The sequence below is a fragment of the Gastrolobium bilobum genome, unplaced genomic scaffold (assembly GCF_033153095.1).
Source record: "Gastrolobium bilobum isolate Gb01-03AN ecotype WA unplaced genomic scaffold, APGP_CSIRO_Gbil_v1 utg29162, whole genome shotgun sequence".
Taxonomy (NCBI): domain Eukaryota; kingdom Viridiplantae; phylum Streptophyta; class Magnoliopsida; order Fabales; family Fabaceae; genus Gastrolobium; species Gastrolobium bilobum.
This window is the reverse complement of record NW_026898816.1, coordinates 2,117-15,286: the sequence shown is the minus strand read 5'-3', so window position 1 is coordinate 15,286 and position 13,170 is coordinate 2,117. Positions and strand designations below refer to the sequence as shown.

The 13,170-nt window shown below is 36.8% G+C and overlaps 2 protein-coding genes across 2 annotated transcripts; both read right to left on the bottom strand.

Annotated features, from left to right (window-relative positions):
- Positions 1 to 1,242: 1,242 nt before the first annotated feature.
- On the bottom strand, positions 1,243 to 3,267 carry LOC133284352 (uncharacterized). Its single transcript, XM_061481354.1, has one exon. It carries the CDS (start codon positions 3,265 to 3,267, stop codon positions 1,243 to 1,245), a length of 2,025 nt encoding a protein of 674 aa, XP_061337338.1.
- Positions 3,268 to 4,394: 1,127 nt separating this feature from the next.
- Positions 4,395 to 6,245, bottom strand: LOC133284351 (protein MAINTENANCE OF MERISTEMS-like). The gene is made up of 3 exons (XM_061481353.1): positions 4,997 to 6,245; positions 4,731 to 4,795; positions 4,395 to 4,640 (listed from the first exon to the last, which is right to left on the bottom strand). The coding sequence occupies exons 1-3, from the start codon at positions 6,243 to 6,245 to the stop codon at positions 4,395 to 4,397; spliced, it is 1,560 nt and encodes a 519-aa protein (XP_061337337.1).
- Positions 6,246 to 13,170: the final 6,925 nt, after the last annotated feature.

Genomic DNA, 13,170 nt, shown 5'->3' with positions numbered 1-13,170 from the left:
TTTGACTTGGAGAAATTATGAGATAAGTGACCTACTGAGAAATTTTTTCAGAAAGTGTGAGTGAGAATAAAATACACTAAAAATCTCATATTAATTTGTAAAGACAATCATTGATTTTGCAAGTTATCAGATAGGCTTTACTATAAATAAATGAGAAGAAGAAAAGTTGGTCACAGTTCGTAAGAGTTCAAATTTCCCTTATTTCCTTTATATTTTCTGTCTTTATTTAAAAGCATCTTTGTGTTCTCCTGAAAAAAAAAAATATAGTTTATTTTTATTTACTAGTTTTTAAACAACCACATAAAACCAAGGATTTACACGCATAACTTCCACAATTCAATGGCCACGTGCAATTTGTGTGAACCCAATGAATTTGAATGACATATATTGATATTGCAAACTAATGAGATTGCTTCCTTTCTGGTCATTTCATCAAATTACTATTCGGTATCGAACAAATAAGGGGGTTGAAAATGACAATTGATATAACTTTAAAGTATTTGATATACCACATTAATGTAATTATAGCAGCAATATTTTATAATTAGCAAAATTATTGTAAAGATATTATATTGATTGCGCACTTGGGTAAAGGTGATTGGTGCACATTATTTGTATTGGAGGATTTAAAATTTTCATGTCTTGTTGGGTAATTTAAATTTATTCACGATGTGTTAAGAGTTCTTAACTACTAAGTTCATTTATTATAGGTTACGATATTTAGATTTTATTCTCGATTCATCGCCCAAATACCTTATAATCTTATATGTATGTTTATACGGTACCTATATATTTTATTCTCAATTCAAGCGTTTAGAATATTATAATTGAATCAAATAGTAACAAAACTCACATTAATAAAAATAAAATAAAATCAAGTATTCATCACTAAAGAGTATATAATTAATCACTGATTCGCATATTATAGGGCATGCATTGCTCAATTAAAAGCATAATTTTTTACACAAAGTTTAGAAGTAAAATGGAAAACTATCAGCCAATTCATGTATGGGAAGTGAAGACAAATCACAAGCAAAGATTCATCTAAATAGCCAGCTACATTTCTACAAAGTAGGTACCAAATGATAAATATGTTCCAATGTAATGCAGTGAAATTAGAACAAAGTAACAACACTAAGATCCTAAAAGGTCATGTTTCCTTTATTTTTTTTGAACAGTATAACACATAAGTAACACTTCTAACAAGTGGTAAGGTTTTAGTTTGCTTGGCTAATAATTATTTCAACTGTGACCAAACCTTGATTTCTTCAATTTTGCAATCACTCTCTCAAGTTTGCTAATTCTCTGTTCAAGTTCCTTTACTTCAATTTCAGATGAATAGCTGTATGATTCTCCTTGAGTCTCAAATAGGTTTACCCTGTCACTACAAAGTCTTGATTCTTTGCTCCCATTTCCATCTTCAAAATCATCCTCCAAAACCCTTATTGAAGGTTTAATGTTATCTTCTGCAACTTGCTTCATCAGTGGTAACATGTTTTTAACATCTCCATTATCTGCAGCAGAGGCTGATGAACATTGGTTGAGCAGAAACATACATTCATTAGTTGCTTCATCACCCAAACTACGATTTATACATTCATTAGTTGCTCCATCTTGAACAGAATTGTCACCAGGAACAGTTTTCAAATGTTTAGGAACAAAACCAGAATGTACACCAGCATTATTATCACCCATCCTAATTTCTAAAACATCACCATAAGATTTTCCAAAAATCAGAGTGTTAACAAGTTTGGGAGGAAACCCAGGTGGAACATCAACATCATTACCACTAGTGTTTGCTTTTGACCAATGAGACCTATGATTTGATGACCTTACACTTCTCTTCCTCCGCACAACATTCTTAGCAGGATCCTGATGACCCAATACTAATTGCTTCCACCACCATGCATAACGTGTGGTAACATCTGCCTCAAAAAGCCTAGATGGAAAATACAAATTCCCATCAGATATAGGCCTGCAGTAACTTTCCCATGCAATGGTTTTGGTCTGATTGAATCTAGGCACACAACCTGGAACATCTTGATCCATTCCAAATTGCATAGCAACTCTATGTGGGAGGTACTGTTTTATAATGGAATCAGTTCCAACAAGCTCTGAAACTCTCAAGCATGTAACATAAGAGACTATTAGTTCTTTATCCAAATCTTTCTCTGATGATACCCAGATTTCATTTTCTGGATAAATTAACCTGCATTTATCAGCACATCTAACATATGGGCGCCAAATAAAATCCTCAATAGATAAGTCCAGTGCCAATCTCACATTGTCAAATTTCAAGGCCTTGACCTTGTGCCACCTACCCAACATAGGGTCTCCATTGTTGATCAAATTGGGTTCTGGTTGCAAACTTTTGAACCTCTCCCACACCCAAATCTGAACCAAGTACATGGGTGACAGAAGAGTAACCTCCAAGTGCAAATTATCAACTACTACTGGACATTTTGTCAAACCAACGATTGTTTTTTTCAACAAACACAAATCCTTATATATGGTAGCCAATACTGCTGGTGCCAAAGCAATGGGATTCCCTCTAGCAAGATGAATAGCAATAGGGAACACAGACTTATTTACCAAGCCCTTATTAGAAAAAACAAACATGGACAACCAAGTTGCAAGGAATGCTTCATGCTCAATATCAAACTCACTATTGATGAAAAGATCCATCCATGCTGATGTGGAAGCCTTACCTTTTTTTCTCCTCCAAGGCTCCATTCTTACCAGATTCAATCTTTCTTCTATCTCTCTCATTTCCTGGTTTTCAAGTGGGGAGAAAACAAGGTCACCAAGAACAGGATAGCCTCCCAAAACCATCATATCCTCCAACGTGATTGTTGCTTCACCCCATGGAAACACAAATGTATTTGTCTTAGAACACCACTTTTCTGCAACCCCAAATACCAACTCTTGATTTTTCACTATGCAGCACTTGGTGCTCATGATAGCTTCAAAGATGCCAACTTTCTTCCACACTGATTCATACCTGGGATAAAGGGTATCCACCCACCCAATCCATTTCTTTGGTGAGCGAGGCCACCCATTGAAATGGATTTCCAAAGGCCACTCCTTGGGTTCAAACATGGGTGAGACAGTCACAGCAGATGAAAGAATCTCAGAGACTTGTTCATCAGTGGAGTTTGCAACAGGTTTCAGAAAATGGGCAGTTCTGAAAGTTGGTTCACTATCACCAGCAGGTGAAACCATGAAATCTTCCCTCACTTCCATGATGGTCTCAAATGGTTCATTCATGAGTACGAAACTATAACTCAAAACTTTAGTGTTGGGTTGTTTAATGAGAAAACTTGAACAACAATTCAGAATGTGATAGATGGTGTTGAAGCTAAACAAGAGAAACCCAATTTTCCAAAAATGGTTGCTGAGACCCTCACACTGTTGCTGTGTTTCCTTGACTTCAAAAAAGGTAACCTTTTGAGAGACTATATCACATGGGCATTGTGTTGCCTTCAAAGCATTCTTGCACACGAAGCGTCATTACTATTATGCTAAGTGGTTATAAGCATTATTGAAATATTTTTGTTTACCTCTCTTAATATATTTTTGTAAATTTTGACAGAATTCCACCTGCTTAATATTTATCACGAGAAATATGCACAATCTTCATACAATTATAGGATTTTATATTTTTCATGTGATTGGAACCAAATTTTTTTTTTATGCACACTCAACCAAAGTGGGACCCATTGTGAAAGAGAAAAAAACAAATCAAAAAAGTAAAAGTTCGTGGATCGATGGGTGAGTAAGAATTTGTCATCCTCTTATGCAGCATGAAAGCTTCATTACCTATAATTATATCGTCTGGAAATATAACATAAGAGAATTCGTTCCTAAGGAAAACTACTATATCACCTAATAAGTATAAGATTTCACAAAATAAAGGGAAACTAAAACATTAATAAACTGCTAAAGTAAAGAGAAATTCTACATTGGGTTTCACTAGCTATTATAGTCTTAGATGCAAGGAAATCTTGGCGCAATTGTGCCAACAGTGGTAATTGCTTCCTTTTCTATCACACAATTTAAGTTAAACCTAATTTTATTGAAATATAGTAATTGATATTACATAATTTGAAATATAACTAATTGATTGTGATAAATTAAGGGTTATACATGTATTACATGAACAACACTATTTGGTCCTACACAAACATAAAGGAAGAGAGAGAAAATGAGCTGAGGAAAGAGAAAATAAAAAATTGTGGACCCCACATCTGTTTGTTTGTGTAGGAAAACAAGCTTTCATCATGTTACATAATAGATATATTTCCCATAAACTAATTGAGAGAACATAATTTCAAATACTTTAACTTGGTTTCAGCCTCTTTTTAAGTCCTAAGTAAACCTTCAACTCTTGTGGCCTAACCCCAAAATTTGGCTGCTTTAAGCTTAGCAACCACTCTTTCAAGCTCCAAAATCCGGTTTTCAAGGTTAGATGCTGTCTCTACTATACAAGGACTGATACCTTGGCCTTCCATGTTATTGGCACCATTTCTATCAGAAAATGGACTCTTGATTTTGGCTTCATTCCCATCATCTTCTATTTTGACTCTTGTTACTCCTCCAAGAACATCTTCTATTTGACCATTTGCTCCTCTAACAACATCCTTACTTTTTGATCGAGCTGTTTCAGCATCCACCCTTGATGATGGAAAAACACCAGATTGAGGACAAGACAAAGCCTTGCCATTTCCAACTACTTCTTGATCTCTCTTAAACTTGGAAGTAAAACCAGGTGGTGGACCATAGGATCCTTTAAAATCTACATTCCCAGATGAAGCTGGTGACAAATGTTCTGAGCCGCTTATGCTTGTCAGACAACAATGATCGTTACCCTTTACTGTATCTCCTTCCTTGCCAGGTTTTAATTGCTTCCACCAATCATAGTACCTTGAAGTAAGATATTGCTCGCAAGCACATAATGCAATGCACAAATTTGTATCCATTATTGGCTGGCTATAACTTATCCAAGGATCCTTTTTACAGCGAGCAACCATAGCAGGAATGTCCTGATCCATTCCAAATTGCATAGCAACACGATGTGGAAGATACTGCTCTATACACCCCATACCCTCCAATTCAGAGACCCTCAAGCATCGACAAAAGGACAGCAATTCCCTATCCAAAGAAGGATTATCACATTCCCACATGTCATTTTCATTGTAGACCTTTAGGGGTGGTGAATTCTTATATGGTCGCCACATAAAGCCATTTCTAGCTCCAGCAGAATCCAAAGTCAATTTCAAGTTTTTATTTGTCATCATTTTCACTCTGTCCCATCTAGCCATCCTTGGTTGGCCTTGCTCAATTGGATGTGGATGAGGCTGCAGTGATGGAAATCTCTCCAAAGCCCATATTTGAACCAACTGAAAAGGAGCCCATAGAGATAGAGCTAGATTACTTCTGAACTTAGCACTGTTGATTTTGCTGTTGAGCAAACTCAAGTCCCTATAAATGCTTGCTAAAACAGCAGGAGCAATAGCCATTTCAATCCCTCTAGCTAGATGTATGGCAATAGGGAAAACGCTTTTCAAAATGGTGTCAGGTGAATTTGCAGGGAATACAAACCTTGACAACCATAGAACCAAAAAAGCCTCGTGCTCCAATTTGGTTTCATTCTCCATGAAATGCATCATCCATGGCTTATGAACCACCTTTCTGGCTTTAGTGCTATTAAAGATTCTTCTTGCAGCAACTAGTTCCGCTTCTGTTTCCTTTTGCTCATTGGTCTCAAGAGGGCTAGAAACTGGAGCTCCCACAACGGAGTAACCCCAACAAACCTTAATATCTTCCAAAGTGATGGTTGCTTCTCCCCAAGGAAAGATGAATGTGTTGGTCTTTGAACACCATCTTTGAGCAAGCTCAAGTATCAACTCATCATTCCTGTGGATTTCATATGTAGAAGCTTTGATGGCTTTGTCTACCCCAGCTTTTATCCAAAGATATTCATACTTGGGTTGCAATTGTTGGACCCATGTTTTCCATTCTTCTTGTGGGTTTCTCCATCCATTGTATCTCACTTTAATTGGCAACTTTGAGGGATTGAGAGTGTCTGTGGAATGGTGAAGAAGAAAGTCACATGCTGACTCTTTGATGCTACTCACACAAGGTTTGAGAAAATAGGCAGTTCTGTGAGTTGGGTTTGCACCAGATGAGGGTGAAACCATGAGTTCTTCTCTAGCTTCGATAATGGTGTGCGGTGATGCATCCATTGTAGAAGTGCTTAGTGAATGAAAGACAGTGAAGAGTCTTCTGGGTAGTGCTCGATGAGCAATGGTTTATATGAAGAGTCTCATTGGGAAGTGAGAGGCCTGAATTAATATGCAGGATCTGCAGAACCATGGGAACTTGAAAAGTTTTTCATAGCTCAATGAAGGTATAGAGTTGCTTTGCTATGTTACTTCTTATTATGCGGTATTCATGTAGGAATTTTGATGCAATGTGAAAATTGTATATGCTTTATTTCTAGGGAAATCCATTTGTCACAGAAACATTTTGATGGTCCCATTATAATTTTTTCTTTGACCTCCTTTTCTTTTCTCTCACCTAGTTATGTTTGTAGGATAATTATTCATTTGTCATGTAAGACTTCAAATAGATTTCCTTCATTTTTATTATAATTTATCACTTGAGCCTATGTTTTTTTTTTTTTTTTTTTTTGCTAAACGAGCCTATGTTTTAAATTTGCCACTTAGATCCATCATACTTAAATAATTTATCAGTTAATCTGTTATGGTTTCAAATATATTTTTTTGATAAATATGATTTCAAATTTTCACTTACACTCATTGTGGTTACAAAATTATATCACTTAGACATCTCATGGTCTTATAAATATAAAAATATTTATTTTTTCTAAATTTTATTTTATATAATTATGATATTATGAAATAAAACTACAATAAAAATTAATAATTAAATCTGCAAATAAAAATTATTTCAAGTTATTTTTTTAAAATTATAAATTATCTCAATTTTTTATTTATTTTAAAAATATATTTAAAAATTAAAAAAATTATTTAAGATAAATTAAATTTGTATTACCAAAATAAGATATTTATTTTCTTTAGATTATTTTATAACGATATCGGGTAAAAAATAGATAAAATAAAATAATATTTGATTTGAAATAAAAATAGATGCTGATATAAAATAATAAAGAGGGAAAATAAAAAAAAATTATATGTATAAAATTATAAGGATATAATTGATATTATTATTAATTTAAATTTAAATAAATAATTTATATTTTTCGATGTATAATTTTAATTTATAATAGGATAATAATATATGATAAAAGTTGAGAAAAAAATATGTATATATAAGACCACAAGGGGTCTAAGATATATATTTTTATAACCCCAATAGGTGTAATTGAAAATTTGAAACCACATGGATTAAATGATAAATTATTTAAGCACAATAGTTCTAAGTGACAAATTTAAAATCATTTGGGATCAAGTGATAAATCATAAAATCACAATGGGTGAAAATGAAATTTTTCTTCTTGTTATTATTATTTAGTTTTATTTGATTTTGCTTTACTAAGTTTGATGATTTTATTTGAATATTTAGGTTTATTAAATACGAACTGTGATTAAATGTAAAGATATTTCAAATACAGATCAAGGTAAAATAAATTTTAACTAAACTCTTAGTCCTTATTAAATTTTAAAATTCATTGAAAGAATAAAAAAATTAAGGAGTTAAATGTCCACAATTCCTAGAAAAGTTAAATAAAATTAGAAACAAGATTTTCGACCTTACCTATAAATATGAACAGAAGAATGGAGAAAAGGAGAACTCGGGGGGGGGGGGGGGGCATAACAGTTAGCGAGTTAAACAAAGAAAATGTGGATATCTTTGCATATTGCTCAAATAAAATCAGCCCTCCTTTTAAATACTAGAGAAAAGTCTATTTTTGTGAAACATAATCCATTTTGGAATCCACCTCAGACAGGGTGGTGGAAACTAAATGTGAATGCTGCGGTGTGTCCTCAATCCAAAAAGGCTGCGTGTGGAGGATTGATCATAAATGAGAAGGGTAACTGGTTAGTAGGTTTTACCTCCCATGTTGGTGCCTGCTCCCCTCCTATAGCCGAGTGTTGGGCAATTATAAAGGGGCTGGAGGTAGCCTCGTAAATGAATGTCACTCAAGTAGAGATTGAGAGTGATTCTTCCTTGGCAGTTCAATTGGCTACAGGTCAGTTAAATAAGGCTCCTCTTGACAGCCTTGTTCAAGAAATTCGCAAATGGAGATATCAAAATTGGGTGCTGAAGTTCAATCATACTGGAAGAGAATCAAATTGTTGTGCTGAATGGATGGCGTCATTTGCTGTCAAGAGAAATCAAGATTTAGAATTGTTTTTTTCAATTCATGATGGAATTCAGTTTTTTATGGAATTTGATAGGATAGGATTGTCTTAGTTTATTTTTGTTTTTCTTTCGAGCATTTCCCTCCTTGTTTACTAAGAAAAAAAACAAAGAAAAACATTGTGGAAAAACTTGGCAACCCGCTTCATTTTATTTTCTATCGTTAATATTTTGTTTAATTAGTATCTTTCAATTTTATGTGAGCTGAATTGACTATTTATAGGAAGATAGATCTTTTTCTAGGCATATAATTTAAGGGAAAAATGTGTTTCATTTTAAAGAATATAAACTTATCATTTTAAATGAAAGAAAGAGAGATAATGGAGAGAGAGAAGGGACAAAAAAATAAAGATGGTGGGTTCCACCTCTTTATGAGAGTGAAATAACATAACTTTTGTCATTTAACACGACAAACATTTTTTCCGTACTTTAATTCTTCTACTCTTTTGTGATGAATTCTTGATTTTATTCACTGAGCAAGTCCTACTTTCATTCTGAATATTGGAATTTAGATTGACAAATTATTGTATATAACGACAAAGAAAGCAAAGAATGATAAACACTAAAGGTTGGGTTTGTGCTCTTTTACTTAAATTCAATTGGGCTAAGAGTACAAGAAGAGTTCAAAAAGCCTACAGCTCAAAGAAAGCTTAGAGCTAGGTTTTTTGATATCCATATAAATACTACAACATAAGTCGTCAATTTCTGAGGTCAGTGAACTTAAAGAGGTAAGTTCAGATCTGAAAAGTGTCAATACACTTTTTCTTTCTTTTTGAGACGTAGTCTGGAAGATCTACCACTGTCCAATCTCAAGGAGTTTGTTCGTGCAGCGATATTTTATATGGGGATATTCTGCACAGAATATGCGCGTCAGAGTTAAATTAAAAAAACAATGATAATTCGCTGCATCCCAAACCACAACGGTCTAAACACATTTGCATCCAATTGCGCCTACACTAATCACATAGTGAAAGTTCTATCATGATTATAGTATAATACATGACTATTGATTGAATTTTAATTCGTGTCGCACCATGAGGGAACATCTTTGCTTCTTCCATGAATTTTACAAAGAGTTTTGCCCTTCACATTTTAAAAAATGAATTGGTGCTCTTAGAGCAAAAGATCCTAAAATAGAACAATGTTCATTGAGTTGTCAATTTACAAATACTAACAATTCACTAAGTTCATGCAATTTGCAAGATATTTTTCTTTAGTTATGCAACTAGATTCCGAAATTTGTGTAGAACTGAACCATTAATGTAAAACTTTGTATTATAAGTTTATGCGAATTCCCTGGATATATCTTTATACATATGTCATTTTTACATGCATCAGATTTGTAAAATTGAGAGTTTATCTCAGGACTAGACATAACGGTTGGTGAACATGAAACTCAGCTAGCTCTAGGATGTTAATCAACCAATTCAAATCGTGATGATCGAACTCAAAAACCGATACCGAATTAACCAATAACCTAAAAACTAAAAAGAAAATCGTATATTTTAATTGAATTGGATCAATTTTCGGTTTGATTGGTGAAAACTAATCCAATCCAAACCGCCCAATATATTATGTATTTATTATTTTTGAAAGATGATAATATGTAATCTTGTTGTTTTGTAGACTTGAAATCTTGGATGTTATTGATAGCAAATGATCTTATTTTAGTTTTTATTGTCTGTTAATCTATTTTAACTCTTCATGAGTTTTAAGACTTGTTTTGCTTTAAAGACTTGAATTTTTCAGTGGTTTGTAACTTTGAATGGTTTTATTTTGATATAGCTAATGATTTGTATTACTGAAACTTTAGGCTTGTTATGGACCAGAGAAAGGCCCACAGCAGCATGAAGCCTAACCAACGCCAGCCCAGAGGTAAGCTCTATAAATAGGACTAAAGACCACAGGTATGACTGATCTCTCTAACCCTATTTCATTGGAGACACGACAGTGCACACACACACCCCTTCTGGCTAAAGCCATCATACAGTGTGTAGTGATCAGCTGTCCCCAAGATACCTAATTCATAGGTATCTAGAGAGAAAATTCTAGATCCAACATCAAAGACCCGACCTTCTGTCGGACATACCTGCTTCAGGCAGAACATTGGCGCCGTCTGTGGGAAACGAACCCACGACCACGTGATCAAAAGCCACGATGGTGAGAGCAACAAGAAGTGGATTTCGACAGCCATCGAGATCGAATTCCAGAATCCAACCTATTTCTCCAATTAGGGAGAATCCTCTGGATGGACGGCAGATAGATGCCGACGCCGTGCACGTGAGTGATGTGCATTCTGATTCGGCATCGACTCCAGCTGTTAACCAAGACGCTCCTTACATGCAGGGTTTACAACCGATGGAGGAACAAGTAGCAGATACTGCACAGGCACCGATTGGTGCAATTGCTGATTCTCGGGTAACAGATCTGGCAGTTGCCGCAGTGCTTCGGAGAATGCAGGAAATGGAGAGGAGACACGGGCTGGAAAGGGAGGAAGCTGCCAGACAAATGCGAGAGCTGGAGGCCCGAGTTGGTCGAGCTACCAACCCGAACCCGGAGCAGGAAATAACACGGGTCATGAATGACCTACGGATTGCAGGCACCCAGGCGAACCCTAATGGGACTCAGGCCCAAGGAAGAGGGGTTGAAAACGTCGAAAGTCAGCCTCAAAGAAGCACCCCCTATGTGGTCCATAATCAAGGACCCGAAGTTCTCAATAGGAATGGGGGACAACAGGAGAGACCGAACCTGAACCCGAACCTGAACGATGTGTCCGGGGTCTACAGGAGGAAGTATCATAGGGGGCAATATAATGACAGCCCCTTCACGGACGAAATTGTGAATGCACCATATCCAGAGAACCTAAATCTGTCTGAAATTCCAAAATATGACGGAACGCAAGACCCTCAGGTGCATTTGGATGCCTTTGATACGGCAATGTACATAAAGGGGATTGAAGAGCCGCTGATAACCCGGTTATTTGCAACCACCCTGACAGGAGCAGCTCAGGCGTGGTTCTCCTCTCTGCCAGCAGGATCTATCAGGTCGTTTGAAGAGTTCGGAGGCAGGTTCTTGCTAAATTTTTCTACAAGCAAAAAACAGCCGAAGTCCGAATTCGCGCTGGGGAAAATAAAGTAGCAGCCTGGCGTAACCCTGCAGAAATATTTGGACCGCTTCAAGACGGCCGCGTTTCAAGTTCCTGGGCTATCCGAAAATGTTCACCTTCATTTGGTGATTGCCGGCCTTCACGGATCTTCCAAGTTGGCCAAGTCTGTATATAAAGACCCTGTACGAACTCTAGTTGAGTTCACTACCCGTTCCAAAAAATACTTGGAGCTCGAACAGATGGAAATTGAAAACACGGACCCAAGGCCGCACCAAAGCCAGGTAGAAAAACCCGAAAACCGAAGGCAAAATGATTTCCGGGGTAAAAAACCCGAAGAGAAAAATTTATCCAAAATAAGATTTGACAGGTATACGCCTTTAAATTCTTCCCGGTCCCAAATCTGGAGGGAAGTGGCATCCACCGAGATGAAAAGGGTGGACAGACCTCGGCCACTACTGAATCAAGCTGGGCTTGATCAATCACGATATTGTGTGTTCCATGATGGCCCTGGTCACACAACCGAGGAGTGTTGGGATCTTAGAGACGCAATTGAAAAATATATCAGGGAGGGAAAGTTGCGTCAGTATCTCATACGAACTCAAGGGTGGAAGAACAATAAGAAGAGAAAAGGAGGACGGCCGATGAGCCCGAACCGAGAGAAAAAGTTCAAGGATGAAGGCCGAGGTAAGAAGCCGGCCAAAGAAGACGACGAATTCGTGGAGCCCGAGTTCGAATGCAATGTCATTAGTGGAGGATTTGGGGGAGGAGGTGATACCATGAATGCCAGAAGAAAATACTTAAGAGAGGTGCTTTCAATTCAAGAGTGGCCTAAATTCAAGGGATAGGAATCGGAAGCACCACGACTGTTCTTTACAAAAGCAGAATTGGAAGATGTCATTCCGGGGCACATTGACGGGCTAGTCATCACCGGGACACTAGTCAACTGTAAAGTCAAGAAAATGTTCGTGGACAACAGCAACTGTGCCGACATAATTCTCTGGCAGGCATTCCAGAAAATGAACTTGGATGTGGAGGATCTGAAGCCTTGCAACAAGGCTTTGATGACATTTAATGGCTATGATACTATTCCTAAGGGATACATTGATCTGAGGCTCACCTTGGGAACAAAGGAGGCTTACAAGTCAGAAAGGGTAAGATTCATCGTTGCCGACTTCCCATTTTGGGAAGACCAACTATCCACGACTGGGATATGCTGGTCTCCACTAAGCATCAGAAGCTAAAAATGGTTGGTAAGCAGAATACGGTCATCACCATTCATGGAGACCAAAAAGAATCTCGGGACTGTTACTTTAAGTCAGTCAGAGCAAGAAGCAGTCACCTTAAAACGCCAGGTGGGTTGAGCACCAGCGATAAACCGGAAGCCTCCAAGAAAGGAACTACACCGGTAAACATGGTGGAATTGGACATGAGGGACGAAACTCAGATCCCAAGACCGGAACCAGATGGGGAGTTGGAGGAGGTAATTATTGGAGAAGAAACTCAAATAGCCAAAGTCGGAAAAGGGCTGGCTAATGAGGACAAGTTTCGGATTACTGAGTGCTTAAGAAGGAACGTTGACGTCTTTGCCTGGAAGTCCTCAGAGATACTTGGTGTGGACCCTCAATTCTGCTGTCACAAGCTTGCAGTATATCCGGGGT

What these genes read in the sequence shown, in the direction of transcription:
- LOC133284352 (XM_061481354.1), bottom strand. Translation starts at nt 3,267, where the DNA reads ATGAATGAACCATTTGAGACCATCATGGAAGTGAGGGAAGATTTCATG.
- LOC133284351 (XM_061481353.1), bottom strand. Translation starts at nt 6,245, where the DNA reads ATGGATGCATCACCGCACACCATTATCGAAGCTAGAGAAGAACTCATG. An exon ending in TAAAAAGGATCCTTGGATAA is followed by an intron (nt 4,796 to 4,996) that starts GTTATAGCCAGC and finishes CTGGGAATGTAG; the next exon opens with ATTTTAAAGGATCCTATGGT. An exon ending in TTAAGAGAGATCAAGAAGTA is followed by an intron (nt 4,641 to 4,730) that starts GTTGGAAATGGC and finishes TCAAAAAGTAAG; the next exon opens with GATGTTGTTAGAGGAGCAAA.